The sequence below is a fragment of the Sphaeramia orbicularis genome, chromosome 19, assembly GCF_902148855.1.
Source record: "Sphaeramia orbicularis chromosome 19, fSphaOr1.1, whole genome shotgun sequence".
Classification (NCBI taxonomy): Eukaryota; Metazoa; Chordata; class Actinopteri; order Kurtiformes; family Apogonidae; genus Sphaeramia; species Sphaeramia orbicularis.
This window is the reverse complement of record NC_043975.1, coordinates 34458640-34486493: the sequence shown is the minus strand read 5'-3', so window position 1 is coordinate 34486493 and position 27854 is coordinate 34458640. Positions and strand designations below refer to the sequence as shown.

General features: G+C 34.9%; 1 protein-coding gene and 1 long non-coding RNA gene across 9 annotated transcripts; one reads left to right on the top strand and one right to left on the bottom strand.

The window, feature by feature from the left end:
• Positions 1 to 114: 114 nt before the first annotated feature.
• Positions 115 to 27685, bottom strand: LOC115410176 (actin-binding LIM protein 1-like). Of its 8 annotated transcripts, none has more exons than XM_030121667.1 (21): positions 27271 to 27685; positions 19863 to 20006; positions 15004 to 15187; positions 14785 to 14894; positions 9507 to 9633; positions 9006 to 9099; positions 8017 to 8104; positions 7714 to 7772; positions 7046 to 7102; positions 5692 to 5769; positions 4764 to 4934; positions 4179 to 4208; positions 3960 to 4089; positions 3712 to 3798; positions 2872 to 2919; positions 2495 to 2559; positions 2111 to 2132; positions 1996 to 2003; positions 1691 to 1762; positions 1297 to 1377; positions 115 to 1127 (listed from the first exon to the last, which is right to left on the bottom strand). In XM_030121667.1, exons 1-21 carry the CDS (start codon positions 27572 to 27574, stop codon positions 1014 to 1016), a joined length of 2073 nt encoding a protein of 690 aa, XP_029977527.1. In that variant the 5' UTR covers positions 27575 to 27685; the 3' UTR covers positions 115 to 1013. The 8 variants fall into 8 exon arrangements, with proteins under 8 accessions (XP_029977527.1, XP_029977526.1, XP_029977531.1 ...); XM_030121666.1 differs by having other exon boundaries at positions 2872 to 2922; positions 27271 to 27684; XM_030121671.1 differs by lacking the exon at positions 3712 to 3798.
• Positions 21878 to 22279, top strand: LOC115410177 (uncharacterized). The gene is made up of 2 exons (XR_003934068.1): positions 21878 to 22065; positions 22175 to 22279. It is a non-coding gene; the product is annotated as an uncharacterized LOC115410177 (long non-coding RNA).
• Positions 27686 to 27854: the final 169 nt, after the last annotated feature.

Below are 27854 nucleotides of genomic sequence, written 5' to 3'. Positions count from 1 at the left end.
AAAGAGACAGGCAACATTTTTTCACTTTGTCTAATTTTATGCTCCAGTTTTATCCTGTCATGAAATTATAATACAGCATGTGTTTAAAACAGATGCCTCAGTACACAAATATTAATTCTGTCATTAAAAAGTCACTTCTTTATTCAGTTCATACAAGACTTAATCTTTTATTTAGGGTTCTTTTTGTGGGTCAAGGTAGCAGTGTCAACATAAAATACACAGTGATCGGGCCATGTTAATAACAACACACACAGTATAACACTGATCATTTTAAACATCCAAATAAAGAAGTCAATAAAGCACATTTCAGTGATGATTAATACAATGCTCATAACTCTGTTCAGTTTTATGGTTAATCATGTTGTTTATGTAACCTTGAGAAAGACAAAGCAAATATTGGATAAGTAACAAAAATATAATATCTTAATGCTATAACCATGATATAGGTATAAAATATATGTTTCAGTCATTTAATTTTTATTATCTTGTAACACAAGCATTATGCACTCAGTACTGTGCACTCCTTATCATTTGCTAACCAATGTCTGCAAAGGTTTGTAATCAAGACAAATTAACTGTAAGTATATGTGCACCTTTAGTCCATACCTTTTCTCAGACTACATAATTACCTCTCACTGTGGCATTCGTAATCAGTGGACACTAGTTATGTGCAGCCAAATCGTCCAATATGAACGTATTTTCTGGGGAAACAGGGCCGACATAAGAATAATAAATCCTATCTATACCAAAGCCAAGACTGAGTTCCTTATTTATATGTGATTTGAGGTATAACACATTAAATCAGAATATATTACAATAATCTAAACACAATAATTAGGAAGCTTTGCGTCCCTGTAAAGACATTATTGGCTTGTTGTGTTTTTAGGCAAGAGACTTTTTTTTTTTTTTTTTTTTTTTTTTGCCAAATGAACAAATTAACGTTAATTAGAGCTTCAGAAAATCAGGCATATACAGCGTATTAACAATAAATTTATACACCCTCGAGGCAGCCTTTAGAAGAGATTAGCTTTCTTTTTCATATCGTTGCGTTTCCAAAGTGGAAGCCTGTCAAATTCCTGAATATCCATATCAAAGAGCTTGAAGAATGAATCTGGTGACAGATGGCGCTGAAGTGAAGATCAGAAAAGAGAGAAGAACAACTTTACAACAGAGAAAGCAATTCAAGTGCAAGGACTAAAAACACAAAAAGATTAATTTCTCTTCATTTGTCCCTCTATCCATTCAGAGACAAAATAAATGCAATGATGCTAATGTTTTTTTCATATACTCTTGTACCTCGAGTTGTGTTCTGTCCACATCCTTGGGAAGTTTCACTCGGCCTCTGTTGGCAACCATGAGCATTTCATATGGGTAGACCTTTAAAAGACAAATCTAAATGAATAACTAAAACATCTCTTAAATATTTTCACAATGAGTTATTAGGATTGTAGATGACATTGTAAAGTCATGCACCAAGAATGGAAACGTCTATTGTGAAACCATTGTACTGTGAGTAGTTTCAGTTTTTCAGCCTCAGCAACAACAAAACAAACAAACAAGCACAAGCACTGACTTCCTTGTACAGTCTCCGACAACCCAAAAAAAAGTGAATCATCTCTAAGACTCATTTTAACAGAAAACAACAAGATGCAAACATAACAAAAATAAATAATCTATAAATAATACTTGCTTTTGGTTCCAACAAATTAGGCATAGACAACCCCCTGTCCATCTGTATTAGTGGGTGTCCGCCATGGATGAGCTACAGAAAACAAACACATGCAATAAGAAAATGTAAGTGGATAAGATGAGTTTTATGCAAAAAGCTAAAACATCATGAGTAAAGATGTTATTTTTTATTCAATTACGCAATGTATTCATTCATTCAGACTGAGAATTCCAAACATGCTGATGGAGATGCCAAAGCAAACAGGAAAAAGAGGACAGCCAAAGACTGAGGATCATACAAAACTCTGTTTGAGTCCTGTCACGTACCTTAAAATCTGAAAGACAAAGAACAAAGACCATACAAAGATCACAAACTGATGTTTTTAGTGTATGCACAGTTGTTGATAAAATCATCCAGGAGTAGATGTATCTGTATTCTCACCTCTGCTTTGTTCACCATTGTACTGTGAGATAGAAAACACATAAGAAAAACAGTTTATTCACTTTTTCCGATATCACTCCTTCAGTTATAAACACTTTAACATGTGTGCAGCTGATGATCAGTCTTTAGAGCTTCCCTTCTGGTCATTTAATGTATTGGACCAACCCATATATAGATTCTTTAGTGTGTTTCTACAGTTATCAATACAAATCAAACCAATAAAAACCATGTGACTGTAGATGTGTATCATAATAGAAACTGAACGTCATACCTAAGTGAGTTAAATGTGAGTATTTTCTCCGAATTAAGCCTACTGATTGATGTCAGTAGCCTTATATAATAAAACTAAAAGGAAGAATTAGGCATCAGTAATGTTGCTCTTACTGGATTGAGGCCATTGCGAGCATATCCAGGCAAAGAGGATGTCTGGGATACGGAGGAATTTAGATCTACGTGAAAGAGAACAGCAGAAAGATTAGCTCATGATGAATTACAGTGACGTATCTCTGTGGCCAAATTAAATCAGAGTTACTAAGAATACCATGTTTAGTCTTTTGCTGATAACACTTCTCAGTACTGTTCTATTCCTATAGATCTAGTTATAGTATATACAGTTGAAGTCAAACATGAGAAGGTCTGGTTTTGACACACACTGAGAATTAAATGTACAAATACACCTATTCACCAAAAAAAACAAACAAACAAACACATATCTTAAGCTGATTCAAGTTGCTACCGATGGAAAAAACTTATTTCCATACCATGCTGTTTATAAATGGGAGGTCTCGTGTACATGTTGAAGCCTTGATCTGCTGCAGATAGAAAATAACACAGGATCAGCACTTAATATTCAAGTCATAAACACTAAACCTGCAATACTGTAATATGATGAGTAATAAAGTATACAGCGGCATTCAATAGGTGACAATATTTCTGTCATTTCATAGCTTAATTCTCACAACTGCAAAGATAATGTGTGATTGGTTTGTCATATCCTTAGCCTCACAAAATGATTGCCTAAGTCATATTTTTTTCAGGTCCTATAGCAAATGATGAAACAGGAATTAACAGTTTTAGGAGAATAAAGTTACACAGAAAAATGATAATGGGTAATTATGCTATGAGGCTAAAAATATCTTTTCTGAACCAACACTATTTTTTCTCTCTTGCCTCAGACAGTTTTCATTTGTGCTATAAAGCTGCAGAGTGAAGATGTGCATGGGATTTTTTTTTTAAATTTATTTAATCACTTTAAATTTAATGTAGAAAAAAAAAGCACAGGAGAGAATTTTCCTATTGCTAGAAATATGACCTGCTGCTTTGTCTACATCACAAATGTTACAAAAATTCTGACTTTTCACCACTAGATGGCCCAGTGTTTCCAGGAAACACTCACTTCACTGTATGTTACTTCTACATTTTAAGCAGAAACCAGTTTTTGTCAGCTATTTTCACCACCATTAAGCACACCATAGGTTCTTGTCGTTTAAATAAAGTCAAAAGGTGTGTTTTTCATTTAATATAAGTGCTGAATGGGAGGTTGTACATAAGCAGTAAGAAAGAGGTGAAGGGAAAAGGTTGAAGAAGGGCAGGGGTCTTACCTTTGTGAGGGAGAAAGTGGTGACATAAAGGGGGAGTGGGGCAGTTGTCATTGTTGCCAGACAGTAAAGAGGAAGAAAGCATCAACCCTGTTTGTTATTCAGAGAAAAGAAGTGGCCACAAGTGAAGAGGAAGAGGAGAAGGTGGGTGAAGAGATGAAGGAGAGGTGGCACAACAGCAGACAGGAATCAGTATTATCTACAAGAGCAGTGAACAGAGGATTTAGTTGATCTCACAGCATCGTTCTCACCTGGTCGGTGGAAATGCTGCGGTGATCTGGGCGTGGTTGGAGTGTAGCTGTGGCGATTATACGCCGCATAAGCTCCAAAAGTTCCATGGCTTGAGGATTTTGGTATGTGCTTCCTCATATCATAACTCTCCTACAAGGAGGGAAGAAAAAGGAAACGGGTCAAGATTGTTAAAGCAGCTATTATACTACTTTCAGGGAAATTATGAAGAAAAGACTTACCTCTGTGTTTTCAGATATATTCCCTGGAGACTAAAAACAAAAATAAAAGAGAGAAAATCCATGTATTAACATAGTGCAATATTTACTTCTCATCCAAGTCCATGAAAAATATACTAATCTTAAATATGCCCTGAAATATGACCAAACATGAAAACAACATATAAAATGAAACAAACAAAAGTGTTAGATTGTAATATTACATGATCATTTTCTAATTCTTCTATGGTAGTTACAGGTAAAGCAGCACAGACCATACATACTCATGTTAAATATATACTTACACATGCAGACATTCTTAAAAGTGCAGTATATTACAAGAGATATGATAAATATACAACAGACACGCAAAGATATGCAAAATATTTTGTTTGGTACCAACCTAAGCTGCAAACACAAGTGCTCCAAATCACACTCAAAGATTCATTTGTCCGTTTCCCACAATATCGAATCAAATGAAGTTAAACGCCAGAGCAACAAAACAAGACTGCACTTGGTTTGACTCATAAGCCAAACCAAGAAACCCACCAAAACAATGGCACACAAACATCTCACTGGATACAGCTCAGGAGCTGTGAGTGAAGTTACCTCTGCAGGGCTTTGCCTGTCTTGTCTGTGGCCTTTGTTGTCCAAAGCAGAGGAGTTGTTGTTCACAGACTTATAGGATATCATATCAGGATGCTCTATATCATATATAGCCTTGACTCTGGGAATTGCTGCTAAGTCTCGGTAATCAATGATCTCATTATCTACTTTCGCCTGGGACCAGGACAGGAGAGGGAGGAGAGGAAAGAGGAGGATGGGGGTGAGGATAAGGACACAGAGGTTGGAGAGACAGTTTGGGTAAGTCAGATGAAAGGTCAGGAGTCGCTCATTGCATAAAGTCTGGGAGGAATCAAACTTTCATCCCACAACACCACAGTGGCCTCGGTTTGGCACATGAGGAAGTAACTGTTCACCCAGTAACTACTGACACATTACAATCTGTAGTAAAAATGGTAAGTATTTTTGGCTCACATTTGGTGTTTTAATGGGGGAAAAGTTAATTCCATACCATATATGTACCAACAGGGTCATCAATAGGTGGAGGAGAAAAGGGCACTGAGGTCGATTCATGGTCACATTCAATCTGAATTGCATTTGCATTCAAATTGAGCAAAGACATTAAACTCTAATTCAATATGTGGTTGCTTTGGTTTTAGAACCAACAAAAGAGACATTTTATAGGATGTTCTTCATTCAACCACAATTGAAATCAGATTTTCTCACAAGCCAGATAAAACAGTTCCGATCAGTCAAGGTGAAATCTAAAACGTGTTCAGACAATATGAAATTTGTTGAAATGGGCTATTTCCTAAGATATGTTTTCTTTCATGTCAACAAGAAATATCTTGCAAGAGAGATATTTTGTCGACGTGACTCCCCTGTGTAAATAAAGGATAAATAAAATGTAACTCAACCCATGGTGAATTGTGCACCATGGAAGGCGCTGACAGATGGTGACAGTGGGACTTACACAGAGAGATCGACCTGGACTTCCTGGAGTACAGGAGCCTGGTCTGGACGACGAGCTTTCAGATGATGAGAGTGTGGGCTGAGGAAGAAAAAAACATGCTTTAAGTATCTACATTTACCAACAATGATCTATTCCTACAGAAAAACAATCTTCCACTGCTTTTTCCTTAGAACAACTATATTATAAGAAGTGACACTGAGGTCAGTTAATACTGAGTCAATAAAGAAATACATCATTTAGATTTAATAAATAATAAGTTGAATTAAACATCTATGCGTTACATTTTAACCAAATTCAGTTGGAAAAAAATCCAACAATGTAGTATTAAGTAAATTTGGAGAAAATGAAAGAGTAAAGAAAGTAGGTATTTACTCAATTTGAAGTCATTGTTTTCAATCATTTTGAGCTTCTGCTGAAAGTAATGCTTTTTAAATAATGTCGAATAAGTAAGGACATTTTTTTTTAAATTGTCCATTACATTCATTTATTTCTAATCTATTTACTGTCCAATATTTGTGTAAATCTCATTGACAGTGACAGATGTTAATGAGTAAAGTGACAATAAATGAATTCTGGCAACATAGTGACGTGTAATATCAATTCATAGATTTATATTTCCTGAAAAATAATTAAAATGTAATTTTAAAAACTTAATTAAATGTAACATTTTTAACCAGAACTTTTTAAGATATACATAGGTTCCACATTTGACTAAATGTTAATATATTGTGTTCATATGTTACAACTTGTACAACAAAATCTACTCAACAGTGTTACATTTCACTTTGTTTCCATAATTCATTTAACTAACAGACATATTTTTACAGTGAAGAATGTGCACTACAACTCTGCTCTACTATCTGCTACAAAGCAATCTATAAATCATAAAGCAGCTTATGTGCACTAGTCTGGTTTGTAATTAGTTTATTTACACTTAAAATGGCACATTCCTTCTACTGAATAACAGTACTGTTCTCAGTGTGGTGTGTATTATATTGTGCAGATTCTAAATTAAGGCAAGGAATTAACACAGCCAAGCATGCAACACTGCCAGCGTAGACATTTTAAGTGCTAAATCATTTTTAAAAAGGCAAGAGTGTAATTTTATTTTTCCCTTTAGCCATGCATAGATGTAAGCTTTGCTTCCTTATGATGGACTGCACTATTCAAAATCACAGTGATTGTTGTTTTCTTTGTTTTTCCTTAAAGTGATACACAAGATGCTGGCCAGTCTAATGCACAGTGTTCATCTTGCATGTGAAACAAGCAAGTGCAGTTAATCTTGAAGCCTGAGATTACAGCTTGCTCACTCTAAAAGCCACCAGTGCAAACAACAGGCTTGCACAATAATAACCTTTAGCTTATGTGGGGGGAAAAAGTAATCAAGACAGGGCTTTTTTGATCTGCTGACCTGGAAAGGAAGAGAATGAGTAGTGATGACATTATGCATCTGACTCATAGATCACACTCACTGCACTAGGGAAAAGAAAGCTGCTTCTAATATACATTGAGCTGTATTCAACATTTAGATCTGAAGGTGGAACACTGCAAAAATCTAAATCTTACCAAGTGTATTTTTCTCATTACTAGTCAAAATATCTCATCACACGTAAAATAAGACATAATCACCTAAAGAGTAACTTTTCAGTGAGATTTAAGAACTTATTTTTAGACAACAGATCTTGAAAATCTTATTTCAAGAAATCTAAGAAAGATCATTTTCACTTGTTCCCTTGGCAGATTTCTTTTTGGTTAATTCAATTTTATTTTTTTTTTGCTTTATTCAAGCAAAAAAATCTTCCAATGGAACAAGTGAAAATTATCTTGGTAAAATTTCTTGAAATAAGATTTTCGAGATCAATTGTCTAAAAATAAGTTCTTATATTTCACTGAAAAGTTACTCTTTGGGTGATTATGTCTTATTTTTAGTGTGATGAGATATTTTGACTAGAAATGAGAAAAATACACTTGGTAAGAGTTTGGTTTTTGAAGTGAATAGGACTAATTTGTGAAAGATTTTACCTGGTAACTGTCTTCAGTTCGGCTGTTGTCTCTGCAGTGTGGGTGCCAGACAGTTGATCCTGTGAGGACATGAACAGTTACATAGTGCAACCTTTTACAGCACAAACAAACAAAAAGTACGAACAAATAATATATGAGACGTATACTTTTATAACTCTTTTGGAAAACTAACTGTCTGTATTATTCTGATTTGACAGTCACCTTTATATTAAACAACAAAATGTAAATGTAAGCCCTCAGATATTCATTAGACTACAGTCCCAGTGTTCACTAGAGACATGTATAATCAGCAGTTCAACTGACCTTGCAAGTACATTTCTTCTCCTTCTGTGAACATTCTGTCACATCGGCTGCACCGTGCACAGCTGGGATGATAATGTTTATCCCCTGCCTGCAGCAGACAACAACAGGTAAAAGTATGAGATACAGGCTAAAACTATGGCCATGCAGATTTACTTTGCAATGTCACAGAAAATACAGTGTTCTGTGATTTACATTTATTTTGTAGGAAAATAAACTTCAAGGAAAACGTAACAAAATTTGAAGTCAAATTTAAGTATTAATCCAAAAAGCCCCAAACCTCCACTGGAGACCAAAATCATCTCATAATCTAAAATGTTTAATACCTGTTAATCCTCTAATCCTATCAATACATTGAAATAATTGATGTAAAATACAGTTTGTCATCTTTTCATGGTCATCAAATATGACCCATTTGGACTTTCAGAGGCTCTGTAGTTACCATGGAAACACTGTCATCTTCTACAACATTGATTCACCAGTAAAACCCACGGAGTTTGATAATTAACAGTGGATGAAGACACTTAGTTTATGTTAAGTTAATGAAATCTTTGCCTAAAAAGTCACTTTTTGTTCAGTTTTCTCTGTTTTTTTTTTTAATAAAATAACCCTCAACTTTAATCTGAGCTTTTATTAACATCTACATGATCAGTAAATTAAACATCAGAAAATACTCTTCACTAAAAAACAAAGCAAAATACAGAGGATTATATAATAATAAATGGTGATAAATCACTTAAGAAAAGTTAAATATTGCCCAGAGTAAAAATAAATATATTTTGGTACTGCCATAAAAGTAGCCCTGGGTCTTTATGGCTTAAAATGTGTTTCTTTCCTTTCCTTTGTCGACAAACACAAGCATAGTTTTACATTTATGATTGTTTTTGGCTCAAATCCAACATATGCCGAGATGATTTTTGATAACACATTAAACATGTAAACACATAAACAATCCAGAGCATTACTGTCCAAGTGGCAAAATCATTATATACCTCCAGGACTTTCCCTGTTATAAACTTCTGACAGGCTTCACATTGTACACCAAAATGAATCTGGTAGTCTCTCTCACAGTATGGAACACCATCCCTGAAAAAGGAAACAAATGAACCTATATATGTACATGTTAAAAATATATGCATTATAGGATCACATAGTTTCTACACAGGAAAAAATTACTGAGTATTTTCCTCAAAAAGAGTAAATTTGGCTGTATATTAAGTTTGGAGAGCTCTACCCAATGAGTATCTTTTACTGTTTTTGGAGAGGGACCAAATGTTAAAGAGTAGAGTAAAATTTTCTCCAGTTTGAGTAAATTTAAATTAGGCAAATTTCCTGTGAAGTACAAACCTACAAAGAGAAACATATACTAAACACCCCCCCAAAAAACTTATTACTCATCAGTAAAACATACAGGTTTGACAAAATCCCTGATAGTTTGCCCATTTGCTGTAATAAACTAAGGGAATATCAAATATAAGGACATTTGTATTTACTTGCTGATGTATTCTCCACTCAGTACCCTCCTGCAGACTTTGCACTTGAAGCAGCCGAGGTGCCACTGTCCTCCGAGAGCCAACAGAGCCTGGCCGTTCTTGATCTCTCTACCGCAGCCGCCGCAGACTGAAAACACACACAGCCATGAAATAAAGGCTACACACTGTGCATCTGTAAAGGTGTTTTCATACAAAACACACAGCAGCTGAACAGAACAATGAAAGAGTTCATCTGACATTACAGAACCTTTGAGCTTTTGTTCTTTTGATCTCTTTAACAAGGTCCTACACAGACTTATGACCACCATGTTTATTTTAACCCTTTCATGCATACTGGTCACTACAGTGGACACTTATTCTACAGCTGTTCTCTGATATATTCATAGGTTTTGTTGTTTTAGTTCCATACCTTCTCTCTGTAGCACTTTGAGATTCTGCTAAATGAAAAATACTTTGTAAAAGCAACTTATTATTATTATTATTATTATTATTATTATTATTATTATTATTATTATTATTATATCAGCCGACACAGTGGACACTCATGCATCATCCCATCCACTGCAATACTTATCATTACTGTATCTTTGCTGTTCTTGATAAACCTGATCTGCAGTAACATGCTTTAAATCAATTGCTAATTGTTATTAGACTGTAATGAACAGTTTTCTTAATCAAAAAGTTTTTTTTTTTTGCAAATGATCTCTAATAACTAGTATTCGACTAGGTTAAAATGTGAGAAGACTTCAGATTAGCTGCATGAAAAATGTTTTGTTTCATAGTTTTTCTTCTTCCCACTCCTTTTCAAGTGTAGATGAATGATTTTAGAATGTTGAATATACATGTATTCTGTAAATGCTCGAAATAAACAAAAAATTAATGAATGAATGAATAGTTTTCACACAGTATATGACTTTCTGATGATGAGCTTTACATTTTTCTTTGCTTCAAAAATTAAATGCATGGTGTCCAGCTGAGTGGATGTTTTTCTAACTAAATGAAAGGCAGGTTCATAAAAATTAAAAAAATTCAATTGCATTGTTTTTTTGAATGAGTGAATGAATGAATGAATATTTTTATTTCAGTTATGTACAAAACACATACATATTAAAAAACAAACAAACATAAAATTAACACAATTGTTAACTGAAAAAGGAAGAAGCTGAAGCCAGAGGCTTATTTCTGCTTCTCCTATTCCCATCCTTACTCCAACTCCACACCAAAAGTTGCAGCAGATTAAACATTAACACAAATTATTCTACATTCGGTTTCTTAAGTCACTTTGAAATCATATTACTTTCATAGCCCTTGAGAATTTGACAAATTAAAGCTTTTTTGAAACTCGACAGCGAGCTACACAATTTCACTTCATCCTTCAATTTGTTCCATAATTTGACCCCAATAACAGATACACAGTGATATTTAACATTTGTTCTTACTTTACAAGTTTCAAACACAAACATCCCTCTTAAATTATAATTCCCTTCTCTTAACTTAAAAATTTTCTGAATACAAACAGGAAGATTTTTACTTTTAGCATGAAACATAAATTCCATTGTTTTTAAATATACAATATCAAAAAATTTTAGTAAACCAGATTCTGTCATACCTGCTGCCAGACGCTAGTCTGGTTTTGTCTGTCTTTTATGTTTTGTTTGTCATTTCCTGTTTTATTTTGTTAAGTTTTCCCTCATGTGTCTTGTCCGTCGTCTTTACTTCCTGTTCCCCGTTCATCCTGACCTCTGTCCTGATTACCTGTCTCCGCCCTGATTTGCTCCACCTGTGTCTAGTTGTCTTCCCTCCCTTTTGTGTATTTAAACCCTGTCCTTTCCCCTTGTCAGTCGCCAGTTTGTAACTCCTGTAGTTCTTACCAGCGTCTTGACCTCGTTTGTTCGTTTTGTCTGCCTGTTGTGACCCTTTTTGGATTCCTCGATTTTTTGCCTACTGCCTGCTCCCTGTCGGTTTTGTCTGCCTCATTGGATTTCCTGGTTTCGATCTTCTCGCCCTGACTTTCTGGTACGTGAGTATTTGTCTAGCCCTTATGTCCTGTTGCCTGAGTGATAGCCTGTCTGTGCATGACCTGTTTCCGTCCCTGACTTCCCTTTGCTTTTCCCCAGTCGGGAAAAAAACCCCAAACACCGCTCGGGGAGACGGGCTGCCGCCCTCGAACCGGAGGACGAATCAGAGGAGGATATCTCCCACCTTTATCCTCAAGATTCTGTCATTATTATTATTCTTTCACCTGTGTGTGAATAATAAATTCTTTGAACCTTATTTTTGTGTCCGAGTTTCTGCATTTGGATTCAGTGTTTGTACTAGCCGCATTACAGATTCTACAAAAAGTGGATTACTTGATTGAAAATAACCGGCTTTGTTTATGACTCTAATAGCTTTTTTTTGGAGTTTAATTATCGGGTCTATATTAGTTTTATACACATTGCCCCATATTTCCACACAGTATGACATATATGGCATTACAAGTGAACAATACAACGTATGCAAACATTTTTTAACAAATCTCGAGTTTTAAAAAGAATCGAAACAGCCTTGGACATTTTACGTTTGATATATTCTATTTGTGGTTTCCAACAGAGTTTATGGTCAATCACTCCCAAAAACTTTGTTTCATACACTCTTTCAATTTCAATTCCATTAATTTTCAGTTTTATATCATAATTTACCTTAGCACCACCAAAAACCATAAATTTTGTTTTATCTTCATTAAGTGATAACTTATTTACATCAAACCATTTTTTTTTAACTTGATCAATTCCTTTTCCACAGTTTCAAATATTTGTTTCATATTTGCTCTCGAATAAAGCAAATTAGTATCATCTGCAAAAATTGTAAGTATTGTATTTCATGCCTAAAGAGTAATAAAAACACTCAGGAAAAAAATCTCGACCCAGGTTCTCATAATTCATGCATGAAAGGGTTAATTTATACCTTTTGGTGATTGTAATTTTATCTGTTTTCTATTTGTATTTTATTTTGTGAAGCACTTTGTGACTTCTTTTGTCTGTGAAAGGTGCTATATAAATAAACTTTGCTTGCTACTTTGTAGGTCCAGATCCCTTAATAATCCCTCATGCTGAATGTTTTACTGCACCGGTGTTAAACATACGGCCCAAAACTGGCCCGCCAAAGGGTCCTTGGGACAAATTTGTGAAATGTAAAAATTATACTGACGATATTAACAATCAGTGGTGTCAAAATCATTTTAATTGAAGTGGGTCAGACCAGTAAAATACTATCATAATAACCTATAAATAATGAAAACAGCAAATTTTCTCTTTGTTTTAGTGTAAAAACATGATAAATAATATGAAGATGTTTACATTTACAAACTATCCTTTCACAAAAAATGTGGATAACTTGAAGAAATATGAAGAACCTGAAATGTCTTAAGAGAAGTAAGAGCAATTTTATAACTATTCTGCCTGTTACTAAATGTTTTGTGCATTTGTAGTTGTATGTGTAAATGATAAACTGAGGCATCATATTGTTAAAATTGCACAGACATTTCAGATTGTTCATGTTATTCAGACTTTTATGGAAACTTTGCAGATGTAAACATTTTCATAATATAATTTTACTTGTTTCATTGTTATTAATTTCTGGCCCACTTGCGAGCATATTGGGCTGTCTGTGACCCCTGGGCTAACATGAGTTTGACACCCCTGTTCTACTGTATCTCTAATGTCCAGGCAGAAACCAGGAGTAAAATAGGATTCATGAGGTAATTTTGACTCAGCCTTGTGAGTAAAAAAAAAAAAAAAAAGAAGAAAAACATGTACCAGGAGGAGGTAAGAGCAGTATCAGCCTGACCAGTGTAACAATGTGCTGACCATTAGTTTTCACATCAACTGTCAATCAGGTGACAGTGTGAATGGGCTGCTGATGCTGCCAATGCAAAGAAAATCTACTTCCCATGTTGCAATTTTTGTTTCCATGGTGACGTCTCCATTCTAATACCCCAGTGTTTCTTACTTGTTTTTTCTGGGGGCGAACTGTTGCAATGTATGTGTCATCTATCTTCAATCATCTTATTTATCTCTTCTTTCTAAGAGCATATTTGAGCATTAAACATGGACTTTCTGATCATTTTTAACATCTATTTTTAATAGTAATTATAAAGTACTGCATAAAATACATAGATTAGCCTCTTGACAAGATGAATCACAACATCTCAAATACATGTTACCAAAAAGAAATACGTCTTGCATACTTTGAGACCAAAAAGGCTTTTGCATCCATGTGTCTCCCCCTACTTCCCCCCTTTCTCCCCTTCTCTCCCAATCTCTCTTTCTCTTTTGCTCCTCCTTTACTCGCTCTCTTTTACCCCAACTGGTCAAGGCAGACGACTATCCTGCAGGAGTAAGGGTCTGCCCCAGGTTTCTGCCTATTAAAAGGAAGTTTTTCCTCACTGCTGTCACATCACAAGTGTTTGCTCCTGGAGGATTCTGTTGGGTTTTTGTAAATTGGCTTCAGAGTCTGGTTCCAACCAGCTCTGTATGTAAAGCAGTGGTTCCCAACCTTTTTGGGCTCATCACCCCATTTTAACATTACAAAGTTGTGGTGACCGCAGACAATCAAGACAGAGACTATTTTTTTGCTAAAATTAATTTGCCTTTGATCATGTAATAGTTTGCTATACTATGTTGCAAATAAATTTAATCTGAAATTCATTTTAGATGACATTTAGTCTATATAATGTAAATTATTATGGACGGAGGCAGAAAAGCCAGGTGTAGATTACTGCACAAAGCAAGAATCTTATTCTCCTTGGTCAGGATATGTACAGTCAGTCCAGCTTGGATTTACAAGGCTGACAATTAATACTGAACAAACAAGAACTCAAACTATGAATTATGAAAGAGCTGCAGCATCTGAAACTGACCACAATGAACATTTGAAAAATAAACAGTACCACAGTGTTTCAGTTTCAGAGTTTGTCATGTATTTTATGTATTGTGATTGTCTCTCTCAACTCAAAATATATTTTTTATTAATAAGTTTTTATTTTTATCAATTACTAGAAATTTCAGGCGACCCCATTTGAATTCCAGGCGACCCCATATGGGGTCCCGACCCCGAGGTTGAAAAACACTGATGTTAAGTGTCATAAGATAACTTTTGTTACGATTTGGTGCTACATAAACAAAATTGGATGGGATGGGATGGGATGGGATGGGGTTGGGTTGGATTGGATTGGATTTGTTTCCTTCTTGGTCTGCTTGTTGTTGTAAAATGCTAATTTCTGTAAGCATACACCTACTGTTGGAATGGCCGGTGTCAGTAGGAGCTGCAGACACTGGCTGAATACATCGCTGACAGAGGCAGTCTTTTCCACTGAAAGTCACACAATCCCCAGCAGGAAAGGGTTTTCTGTCCAAAAAAGCAAGAAGAGAGAATTTAGTTTCATATTACAATTATTTGGGAAAAGTTTCCCCACATCCAAAGAATGTTCTGCATCACTGTTAAAGTCACAAATTACTTGCAAATGGTGCAGACGAAGCAGGCCGGGTGGTAGCTCTTCCCCAAGACTGTTACCACCTCTCCTTCCACAAATTCCCCACAGTTGTTGCAGAGCGTGCCATGAAGCCTCTGGAAGTCCAGGGGGCAAAGGTAGTCCCCATTCTTCATGAAGAACCCGGACTGGGCCAGGTCACAGCCACACACTGCAACCAGTCAACAAGTTCTCAACAACAGGAAAAGACTGAGAAAACCAAACGGAAAATACATCGTGATTTTTGAAGCACTGTTACTTCATTAGAACAATCTACTTTTAATACACAGCAGCATAAATGTCACCAAATCTACTTCAGTTTATTATCCAAGAGTAGTAGGGCCAGAATTCCAAATGCTTTGTAAAAATAACTGTATGATTTATTGAGGGGATGAGATAAACAGGGTTTGGAGGCTCTGATTTAGTGGTCTGGAATGGGCTTCTGTTTGCATTTGCTTCTGTGTGTGTTTGTCTACATGAACTGTAGCCGTGCCTGTATTTATCAGGCCAGTAACACTTGTCAGACATTGTTATTGTCAGACATCTGATACCGACTAAACCATTTCCGACACTGTCACTGTGAACCTGTCCTGGCCCAGCTAGATCAGAATGCACTGAGAAGCCAAGGACAGATTTGTACTGGTCTATTCTGGTCCCACTGTGTGGTACATACAATCAAAATGTTTGAAATATGATTTTTAACAACACTATATGGACAAAAGTATTCCTACATGTTGAATTCAGGTGTTTCTTTTTTTACAGGGGTCTGGGATACAAAACAATCATGATAAATGTCATAATATAGTTTTATACTTGGATAAATATCATTGCATTGTTTAGCTTTATTTAAATTATTTTTGCTTCCAAAATGCCTCAGAGATGGTTTTTACTTAATTTCTCTCAACATTGATTTTTTTTATCCATGACAATGATTTTAAATGTTCTAAGTCTAAATTTCTAAGATATTTTTCATGCTCTGACTGTAAATAATAATTTTCTATCACAACTAACCACCTACTTTGTTCACATCTCACTTAGGAAGAAAAATCTCCCATTAAACTATTAGGAAATATTGATGTTTATGTCACAAATCAGCATGACCAGGACATCTTACAGCTGTAGCCATGATGTGTCCCAATATTTATGTCCATATAGTTTATAAACATCAATATTTCCTTAAAGTTTAATGTGATATTTTTCTTCCTAAGTGAAATGTAAAGAAAGTCAATGGTTAGTTGTGGTAGAAAATTATTATTTACAGTCAGAGCATGAAAAATATCTTAGAGATTTAAAGGTAGAACATTTAAAATCATAGTCACGGACAAAAAAAATCAGTGTTGAGAGAAATTAAGTAAAAACCATCTGTGAGGCATTTTGGAAGAAAAGATAATTTCAACAAAACTACAAAATGCAATGCCATGATATTTATGACAATATAAAACCATATTATGACATTTGTCATTATTGTTTGGACTTCAAATAAACTTTATGGGCCAAAGTATTGGGACACGTAGAATTCAGGTGTTTCTTTTCTAACAGGGGTCTGGGATACAAAACAATAATAACAAATGTCATAATATAGTTTTATATTGTCATAAATATCATGCCATTGCATTTGTTAGTTTTGTTTAAATTGTTATCTTTGCTTCCAAAATGCCTCAGGGATGGTTTTTACTTAATTTGTCTCAACTGATTTTTTTTAAAACTCCATGACTATGATTTTAAATGCTCTACGTCAAAATCTCAAAAATATTTTTCATGCTCTGACCATAAATAATAATTTTCTACCACAACTAATTATCGACTTTCTTCACATTTCACTTAGGAAGAAAAATCTCCCATTAAACTTAAAGGAAATATTGATGTTTATAAACTATATGGACATAAATATTGGGACACATCATGGCTACAGCTGTAAGATGTCCTGTTCATACGGATTTGTGACATAAACATCAATATTTCCTTGAAGTTTAATGGGAGATTTTTCTTCCTAAGTAAGATGTGAAGAAAGTAGGTGGTTAGATGTGATAGAAAATTATTATTTACAGTCAGAGCATGAAAAATATCTTAGAAATTTAGACATAGAGCATTTAAAATCATACTCATGGATAAAAAAAAAAAATCAATGTTGAGAAAAATTAAGTACAAACCCTCTCTGAGGCATTTTGGAAGCATAGATAACAGTTTAAATAAAACTACAAAATGCAATTCCATAATATTTATGACAATATAAAATTATATTTAGACATTTGTAATTGTCATCATTGTTTTGTATCCCAGACCCCTGTTAGAAAAGAAACACCTGAATTCAACGTGTCCCAATACTTTTGTCCATATAGTTTATTTTGAAGTCCAAACATTTATGTGACACCAGACAGTTGTTGCTGACAAATGATCAAATGACAACTATGAATGTCTAGTGAATTTAATTTGTTGTTCAAAAACTAATGGTCCTTGTCACTCGGATATGTCTAATTAAATGAAATAAAGCAGATTCTGATTATGTAAAGGCTACAGACCCCTTCTGTCCTCAGGTTTTTCCACTATTGTTAGTTCCTGAAAGTGCCTTTGTTTCCTCTGTGCTGTAAACACCATCCCAATGTGATGAAAGGGCAACAAAATGAGAAGCTTGTCAGCCTCAATTAGTCAGCACAATGGCTAACGAACAAACTATGTTTTTCACGAAGCGGTGTAACTCCGGTGGATGAGTGTCTGACAACCCAGGAGATTCCCACAACAGCCCATTGTAGAGGTAGAATGTTTTGGAATAATACACTGAAGTCTGACTAATGAACAGCCTAAAAAGCCTGGTCATTGTTATCTAAACCCGCTGAAAGATTTTATTTTTTTAAAGCTCCTCTCCAGTTATGTAAAACCAACCAACCAACCAAACAACAAAAGATGTTGCAGAGACTAATAATTTTTCTTTTCAGCTGAAATTTTTGATGATCGCAGACAAATTACACCCAATCTGAAGCAGAAAAACATAATGGTAGTGTCAAAAATGTGCAGTCAATATTTTGCACAGTGACCCTCAAATGTAGATAAGATAAGATAAGATAAGATAAGATAAGATAAGATAAGATAAGATAAGATAAGATAAGATAAGATAAGATTTTAAAAAAGAAAATCATGGAAAATGGATCAATATCAGCTCTTAAATTCAACTCTTACATACTATTTTTGTTGTTATCATTATATTTCTCCAAACCAATGTACCTTTAGTTGTTCCAGGCATTAAAATGAACAAGAAATTGAAGGGAGAAAAAAAGAGATAAGATAAGATAAGATAAGATTTAAAAAAAGAAAAAGAAAACCATGGAAAATGGATAGATATCAGCTCTTAAATTAAACTCTTATGTACTATTTTTGTTGTTGTCATTATATTTGTCCAAACAAATGTACCTTTAGTTGTACCAAGCATTAAAATGAACAAGAAATTGAAAAAAAAAAAAAAAAAAAAAAAAAAAAAAGATAAGATAAGATAAGATAAGCCTTTATTAGTCCCACAAGGTGAAATTCCAAGTTTACAGCAGCAAAGTACAAAAGTACACAAGAGCAAAAGAAGTGCAAGATCATGAAAAACATGAAGAAACATGAAAACACGAGGTTAAACATTTGAGTCAAGAATTACTCTTAAAAACCAGATATAAAAAAAATTTAAAATATTAATAATAGAAGACCCAGACATCCACCGAAAGCATCTACTGATATAAACTGTTTAATACCTGTTGATCCACTAATCCTATCAATACATGTAAATAATTGGTGTAAAATACAGTTTGTCATCTTTTCATGGTCATATATGACCCAGTTGGATGTTCAGAGGCTCCGTAGTTACCATGGAAACACCATCATCTTCTACAACATTGATTCACCAGTAAAACCCATGGAGTTGGATCAATAACAGTGAATGGAGACTCTTGGTTTCTGTTCAGTTATTGATATATTTTGTTGAGAAAAGTCACCATTTCCTCCGTTTTCTGTTTTTGATATAATAACCCTCAACTTAAATCTCAGCTTTAATGTACGTCTACATGATCAGTGAATTAAATATAGAAAAATACCTGACTTGCACTGAAAAACACAAAATACAGAGGATAATATTATAATAAATGGTGATAAATAAAGTAGCACTTAAATAAAGTAGCAATAAAGGTCTTTATGGGTTAATACTGAATTGCACCACAATTAACATTATTGTATTACATTATTATACATTATTATAGTAGAAAAGTAGATAATTATAGGAAATAGTTTAAAGTCAATGAAGCAAGAGCACCAAAATATCTCTGATTTCATCGAGAGTTTCTTATTTTTAGTTACCATTGCAAATTTAGTAATTAATTCTCATATTCTTCAATAAGCCTCATAGAGATTTCATCTCGGGGCCTTTCTATTAAATTCATAACAGAACTATTTTTGTGGTGACTTCCAAATGCATTTTTCCTCTACATTTAACCAAAGTGATTCATCATCATTTATTATAATATCTTCTACATTTGGAATTTCCAATTGAAAAACTGGTATTTTCCTATATTTAATGTACTGAGCATGAAGTTGTTCATAAAAGATCAGAGTAAATTCCAACCTTATTAAAACAAAACAGAAAGGAAAGTGACTTTTTCAGCAAAATATGTTGTCATATCTGATGAAATGCTGGTGAAAAGCTGAGACACTGCTTTTTACCTTTATTATTTTAATGTATTGATAGGATTAATGGTTTGAAACATATTGAACATTTTTGATCAGTTGATGCTTTTGGTCACCAACGGCTGCTTAGGTCTTTCAGGTTACATCTGTTCACATATTTTTAATCTAAATATGAATGAACTGACACTACTCACCCTTACACGTGAAGCACTTGATGTGAAAGTGACTGCTCTGAACTCTCAACACCTCTCCTTTGCATGACTCCCCACATCTGAGGCACTGAATGACCCTCTTCCCAGAGGGAGACCCCGGGTGGCAGCCATCCTGAGCATGGAGCACTGCAGGAAGAAGAAGAAACCCATTATCATTTATTTTCAGCAAGTATGTTACATAAAACATCATGTTAACTGTCTCAATCTTTAATCTTTTATCCTTTTTAACCCATAAAGACCCAGTGCTGCTTCGATGGTAGTTCCCAAAAATATTTTTTCTCTGTATTTAACCTTTCCTAAGCGATTTATCACCATTTATTATAAAATTGTCCTCTGAATTTTGGGTTTTTCCCTGTCACAATCTGCTTATTTCCTACATTTACTTTGCTGATCATGTAGATGATCATGAAAGCTCAGATTAAAGTTGAGGGTTATTATATAAGAAACAGAGAAAAGTGGAAAAAAAGTAACTTTTTCATCAAAGATATTAGTGTCTCCATCCACTGTTATTGATCCAGCTCCATGGGTTTTACTGGTGAATCAATGTTGTAGAAGATGATGGTGTTTCCACATTCACTACAGAGCCTCTGATCGTCCATATGGGTCATATCTGATGATGATTTAAAGCTGAGAAACTGCCTTTTAGTTCAATTATTGACATGAATTGATAGGATTAATGGATGAACAGATATTAAACATTTTACATCAGTAGATGGTTTTGGTCACTGGTGACTGTTTGTGTGTTTTTGGGTTCATACAAGAAAATACTGCAACTGTTGCTTTGCTTTTGGATGCTTGGGGATATTTCCTGTGGTGCAGTTTGTAACATATATCCACAGTCATGATTTTAACCCTTTAGGCACCAGAGTTTTGGTTTGTTTGTTTTTTTTTTTCTTTTTAGAGAAATATTCAATTTTGAGATCAAAATTTCAAAAAGCTGCCTGTTTCATTCAGTATTGTTGCTTGTCACAATATTGCAACTTTGGTGCTTAAAGGGTTAACCTAAAACAGTTTTTACAGTTGAGGACCCCCTGAAATATAAATTTTCAGTCAAATATCCTGAAATCTCACTCAGCAATTTTGATTGAAAAAATGGTGTCTGTTTTTATTTTCAAAAGTTTGTAAACAAACAACAAATATCGATGGCCAAAAAACAAAACCTCCTGTCTGCAAATTTTTAGATTTTGAGTTTTCACATCAAATGGACTGCACTTTGGGAGGCATAAATACCTAGTATGTATTGTTAACACATAATATAGAACGAGAGTCTGAGAACAGTAGAATATGCTTGGATATCTTTAACAAAGACCATACTATAATAAAACTAAACAGGTTTTTTTTTGTTTCCTGAAAAAAGTGATTTTTTCAGATAGGAGGTTTTGTATTGTGGCCATATTAAAAATAACAAGTCTTTATAAGTAAATTTTGTGTGCAAAATATAAACTGAAAACTGCCCTCTTTCATTCATAAGAAACATAAATGAATTGGTCCTTAATAAATAAATGAATCTTTAATCAACAAAAAATAATTACTTAATTACTCAAATAAACTAATTTTGAATACTTTAAAATAGAGCTGTTCTTAAAATGTTACCAAAGCTGAATGTATTTATTGTATTTATTGTGTTTTATATATTTTAAATATTAATTCTCATTATTTATTTTGTATTCAGTACATAATGACTAATTTAATGTATTTTTCCCAAAAAATTTCGAGTACCCCCTGGGCTTTTTCCAAGAACCCCTGTGGGTATGCATACCCCCATTTGAGAAAGACTGACCTAGAAGAACTAATGCAGTGTTTTTCAACCTTGGGGTCGGAACCCCACGTGGGGTCACCTAGAATTCAAATGGGGTCACCTGAAATTTCTAGTAATTGTTAAAAAAACAAACAAATAAACAAACAAAAAACCTTACTAATAAAAATGTATGGTGAGTTGACAGAAACAATCCCAATCCATAACAGACATGATAAACTGTGAAGCTTGTTGACTGGTTGCAGTGTGTGGCTGTGACCTGGCCCAGTCCGGGTTCTTCATGAAGAATGGGGACTACCTTTGCCCCCTGGACTTCCAGAGGCTTCATGGCACGCTCTGCAACAACTGTGGGGAATTTGTGGAAGGAGAGGTGGTAACAGTCTTGGGGAAGAGCTACCACCCGGCCTGCTTCGTCTGCACCATTTGCAAGTAATTTGTGACTTTAACAGTGATGCAGAACATTCTTTGGATGTGGGGAAACTTTTCCCAAATAATTGTAATATGAAACTAAATTCTCTCTTCTTGCTTTTTTGGACAGAAAACCCTTTCCTGCTGGGGATTGTGTGACTTTCAGTGGAAAAGACTGCCTCTGTCAGCGATGTATTCAGCCAGTGTCTGCAGCTCCTACTGACACCGGCCATTCCAACAGTAGGTGTATGCTTACAGAAATTAGCATTTTACAACAACAAGCAGACCAAGAAGGAAACAAATCCAATCCAATCCAACCCAACCCCATCCCATCCCATCCCATCCCATCCAATTTTGTTTATGTAGCACCAAATCGTAACAAAAGTTATCTTATGACACTTAACATCAGTGTTTTTCAACCTCGGGGTCGGGACCCCATATGGGGTCGCCTGGAATTCAAATGGGGTCGCCTGAAATTTCTAGTAATTGATAAAAATAAAAACTTATTAATAAAAAATATATTTTGAGTTGAGAGAGACAATCACAATACATAAAATACATGACAAACTCTGAAACTGAAACACTGTGGTACTGTTTATCTGTCAAATGTTCATTGAGGTTGGTTTCAGATGCTGCAGCTCTTTCATAATTCATAGTTTGAGTTATTGTTTGTTCAGTATTAATTGTCAGCCTTGTAAATCCAAGCTGGACTGACTGTACATATCCTGACCAAGGAAAATAAAATTCTCACTTTGTGCAGTAATCTACACCTGGATTTTCTGCCTCCATCCATAATAATATACATTATATAGACTAAATGTCATCTAAAATTAATGTTTACCTGCAACATAGTATAGCAAACTATTACATGGTCAAAACCAAATTATTTTAGTTTAAAAAAAAAAAGTCTCCATTCTGAATGTCTGGGGTTGCCAGAAATTTGTGATGTTAAAATGTGGCCAAAAAAGTTGGGAACCACTGAACTAGTGAGTGTTTCATGGAGAAAAAAACCTGTTGGAGCAATGTTTGTCTTTTACCAGCTCATACTAATACATGACCTGATCAGACGTTATGTATTTGTATGTATTTGTATAAAAAAAAAAACAAAAAAGCAAAATCTGTGGGGGGGGGTTGTTTTTTTTTTTTTTTAGCAAAGTCCTCACAGTGTTAAACACATTTGTATACCAAGAAGTTCATCCTTTTTCTGCATGAGCTCCTCTTTACAAAACAGTCCCTCAGATGTGTCCTTTCAGTGGTTACATAACTAAATGTAAAGTACAGGAATGCTTTGTTTCTCACTATAATATACAGTGACAATGTGGTCATCAACTCAAACAGAAAACTGCATGAACATATTAAAACAGATTTGATTGTAAACTTTTTGTCAGTCTGTACCGGTGTGACACAAGGGGATACAAAGCTCAACCTCATTCCTTCTCCCTCTGTCTCTTTCATGTCTGTATTACAGGCAGAAGCAGCGGATGCCTGTGCAATCTAATCACAGCCAACTTGAAAGGTCCTGAATGTGATTAGCACAGGAGAGGGAGGAAGGAATGTGGCATGTCGAGTGGCTCTGCCTCCCAGTGTGTGGACGCTCATCACACAAACAGATAACCAGGCACACTTTATCTTTTCTTTTTTTATACGTGCAGTTGGATTCAGAAGGAGTCAACACACACAGAGGTATTTCCGGGACTTAAAGGCTTCTGAAATTACTAAAAATTACTCATCTTTCCTGGAATGGAAACCCAAAAATGTCCTCACACTTGCAGAAAAACAGGGGAAAAGTTTATTTCCATTGACCAACTGAGCCACGTGAATTCTAAGAAAATTGAGTCAAGCACCTTTGGTATGTGGCTCTAAATCTGCCCCGCAACAGGGGAGATTTGTTGCTATAGTAACAATCACGCACTAACAAAATAGATTAAAATGTCTCCATCTTAATGTCAGTTTGATCACTGGAGATAGCTGCTGTAATGTGTTGTTTTAGTGTGTTAAACTCGCAGAAGAATGACAGGCTCCAGGACACTGTAAAGAAATAAGTGGCAGCTCTGTAATATGATAGCATAAGTATATAGGCCACAAAATAGAGGATGGTCAAATATTAGCTATCAAATGTAAGTCCCCAAGGTCTTCCAGTCTTTCCAGATGTCTATCAGAATGTGAAGCTGATATTGTGTCAGGTATTAGCAAAAGGTCGATTTAGAAAGACAGCAAATGGAGAGAAACCTGAGACAGACAGCTGATCACATGACCCCACTGTCTCCAACTGTGAAAACCTACATCTGTGTGTATGTGTGTGTATGTATGTATGTGTGTGTGTGTGTGTGTGTGTGTGTGTGTGTGTGTGTGTTATGACTGTGTTTGTACATGTGGGTCTATTAGTGTAATATGGAAGGGAGTATCTGTACGAGGTGTCCAGATTTTTTAGGCGTTTACATTGAAATTCCATTTTTATCTGAGATATGCTTCTCATTCGCTACCAGGATTAGAAGTATAGCCACACAACTAACCCATAAACACCCAAACATCCACTGTCGACCAAAACCAACTGCTGATTTAAACTGTTTAATACCTGCTGATCCACTAATCCTATCAATATATGTAAATAATTGGTGTAAAATACAGTTTATCATCTTTTCATGGTCATCAGATATGACCCATTTGGATGTTCAGAGGCTCCGTAGTTACCATGGAAACACCATCATTTTCTACAACATTGATTCACCACTAAAACCCATGGAGTTGGATCAGTGACAGTGGATGGACACTGGGTTTATGTTCCGTTAATGAGAGATTTTGGTGAAATTTGGTGAGATTTTGGTTGTTTTTATATAATAATTGAATTTACTCTGAGCTTTTTTTGGAACATCAATATGATCAGTAAATTAAATATAGGAAAATACATGATTTTCACCAAAAAAAAAACACAAAATACAGAGGATCATATTACAATAAATGGTGATAAATCATGTTAGAAAGGTTAAAAATAGAAAAAAAAAATCACTTGGGAACTGACACAAAAGTAACACTGGGTCTTTATGGGTTAAACACCAGAACATCACAACTCCACAATGATGTTTTTATGATTTATATATTTATATTACACTGTCATACGAGCCATTAAATGTTTTTGTTCTTTCTGTAGGATGTCATTGTTAATGTAGGAAAATGCATGTGCAGAGTTTTGATAAGAAAAGGAGAAGAAAATAAAGGATTTTTGGAGTTAATAGTTTTAACTTTACTACATCGTTCATACACTAACCATCCGAGACATCTCCAAATGGCAAGACTTATTTTTCAGGCTGAGTACAGGATGTTAAAATGCAGCGGAATAACATTTGCCAACAGTGATGAGAAGATGATGTAAAAGTCTGAGTGGATCATGTGAATCCTCAGTTTTACTTCGATGTCAGTGCAACATCATTAAACCAGAGAAGCAGGAAAGGTTTTTTTTTTTTTATTCCAACAGCCACTCATTTAGATTAATTAATGAGTTGCGTTAGTTGACGATATCCCTTGTGAAATGTAATGTATGTGAAAATATCCTCATTTACTTAAAGTGACTTTAACTGAATATCCAAGGCAAACAATGGTTAATTCAGAAGTCTAAGTGAAATCACATGCTGGTGTTCTCCACAATGATGCACTACAATTAGCTGTGACAGCTGTACTCGCACTTTTCCCCACTTGGCAACTGCAGATTTAGTTTCTCATCATGGGAAAAAATAAGTAATATGAAACTGACCCATATAAAGTCATAGATGATGAAGTTTAAACAAGATGTAAAAGAATATTGTCACACATCAAACATGGGAATAAACCAGTAAGAATCATCTGCATCTAACACTGTTTAAATACATACATTTAAAAGTCAAACCACAAGATAAAAACCAATACAATAAAGAAAAAGTAAAAAAGTCTGATATGATTTGTACTGAAGATAGATAAGCTTCACTGAATAAAGACTGGACTTAAACATGACACAAATGAACACAAGTAAGTACACACAGACAAATAAAGAACAGAAGCAGAAACACGTTCTTGTTTTCTCTCACACTCACAGAAAAGGCGTCTACCTTTGTCTTTCATGATAGCTGGTGTCTGCACATCTGCGGGAGCGCTCACTGCACTGGATCAAAGTGAGGAGAGGAACTAACTGGACTGCTGGTCCAAGGAAAAAGGGGTGGTCCACAAAAACACAGAGAGCGTGTGTTTGTATGTGTGTGTGTGTGTTTGTGTGTGTGTGTGTGTGTGTTTTCAGAGGGCTGTAGGAGTGGCATTAAGTGCTTTGTGGTTCTGAACCATGACCTCATCTGCACTGAGAGGGAGAGTGTTGGAGTATAAATACTTTTCAGTGAGCCGTAAACGTGGTCAGAATATAACTCACGCTGTAGTTTCACACAGTTAGATTGTGTAGAGTTACAGTTCCTACATTTCCCACAACCCACCAGCAAAATGATGATGGCATGAAAGAGAGTCAGAGTTGAAATGAACATTAGAGTTCACACAGAGTTTATCAGAGAACCAGAGCTTTTTATACTCACACAGTTTTTATATGCATATTTATTCTGTATTCTATAGTTTCTATATGATTATTTATTCTGTATTCTGTAGTTTTTATATGCATATTTTTTCTGTATTCTATAGTTTTGATATGCATATTTATTCTGTATTCTATAGTTTTGATATGCATATATATTCTGTATTGTATAGTTTTTAAATACATATTTATTCTATATTCTATAGTTTTTATATGCATATTTATTCTATCTGCTATAGTTTTTATATGCATATGTATTCTATCTTGTATATATTATCCTGTATATACAGTGCCTGTTTGTATTGCTGCTGCCTGCTGAACCAATTGCATCAAAATTTCATTTTTGATGAAAATCTGGAATGACAAATAAAGTCTATGTCTATGTCTATGTCTATGTCTATGTCTATGTAAGCACAATAATGACTACAAATGTGTCTAAAGCTCTCAGTTTATTAATGTAAACTGTATATTTGTGTAGTTTTTGCTATTTTTAATATTATATTTTATATATATTATAATATTTAATCACTGACTGAGGATGCACAAGTAATATTTGCATTAAGGAACAGGGAAGTTCAGTATTTTTTTTTCTCTGTAGATCCAGCAGTATGTAATAACTCATTCAACATACTATTTTTTTAACACATTTATTATTATACTTATGTAGACAAACTGATCCTTACCTGACATCTCTGCAGGTATACTGGCCAGCTTTTCACACAGAATGTAGTCGTTGGGGTTGAGGAAGGGAAGCTGATCCATCATGCATTGTTTAGGAATGAGGTAAAGAACCTCAGCAATGTGCCCATCCTCAATGATTGACATGCGTCTGACAGAGTTCTTCCTCTTGACCCGGTCCAGAACCACCATTTCATTGCTGTGACTGGTCCCGCAGATCTTGCCGAGACTGTTGAGGTTGAGAAGGTTGGACACGCTCATGTTGTCGAGACTTTCAGCCAAATACCTGAGGCTGCAGACTGAAACCATGCAGTGAACCTGAAGATGGGAGAGCCTTTTGTTGAATGTCAGGTGTTAAGATGCGGTGGAATTACTAACTCAGTGTGTATGCATGTGTGTGTGTTGTCCAACAGGCAGTCAAAGACTAACCCCTACCGTATGCCTCTTAAGAAGATTAAGTGTGGTATATTTTTAGGGTTTATCTTCACTGTAAACACAGGATCTGGGCTCTTGGAAGTCTTTATCAGGTAACCCTCTCCCAGTGTTCCAGTGACTTTGACTCTGCCATCATGAGTCACATCCCACCTGT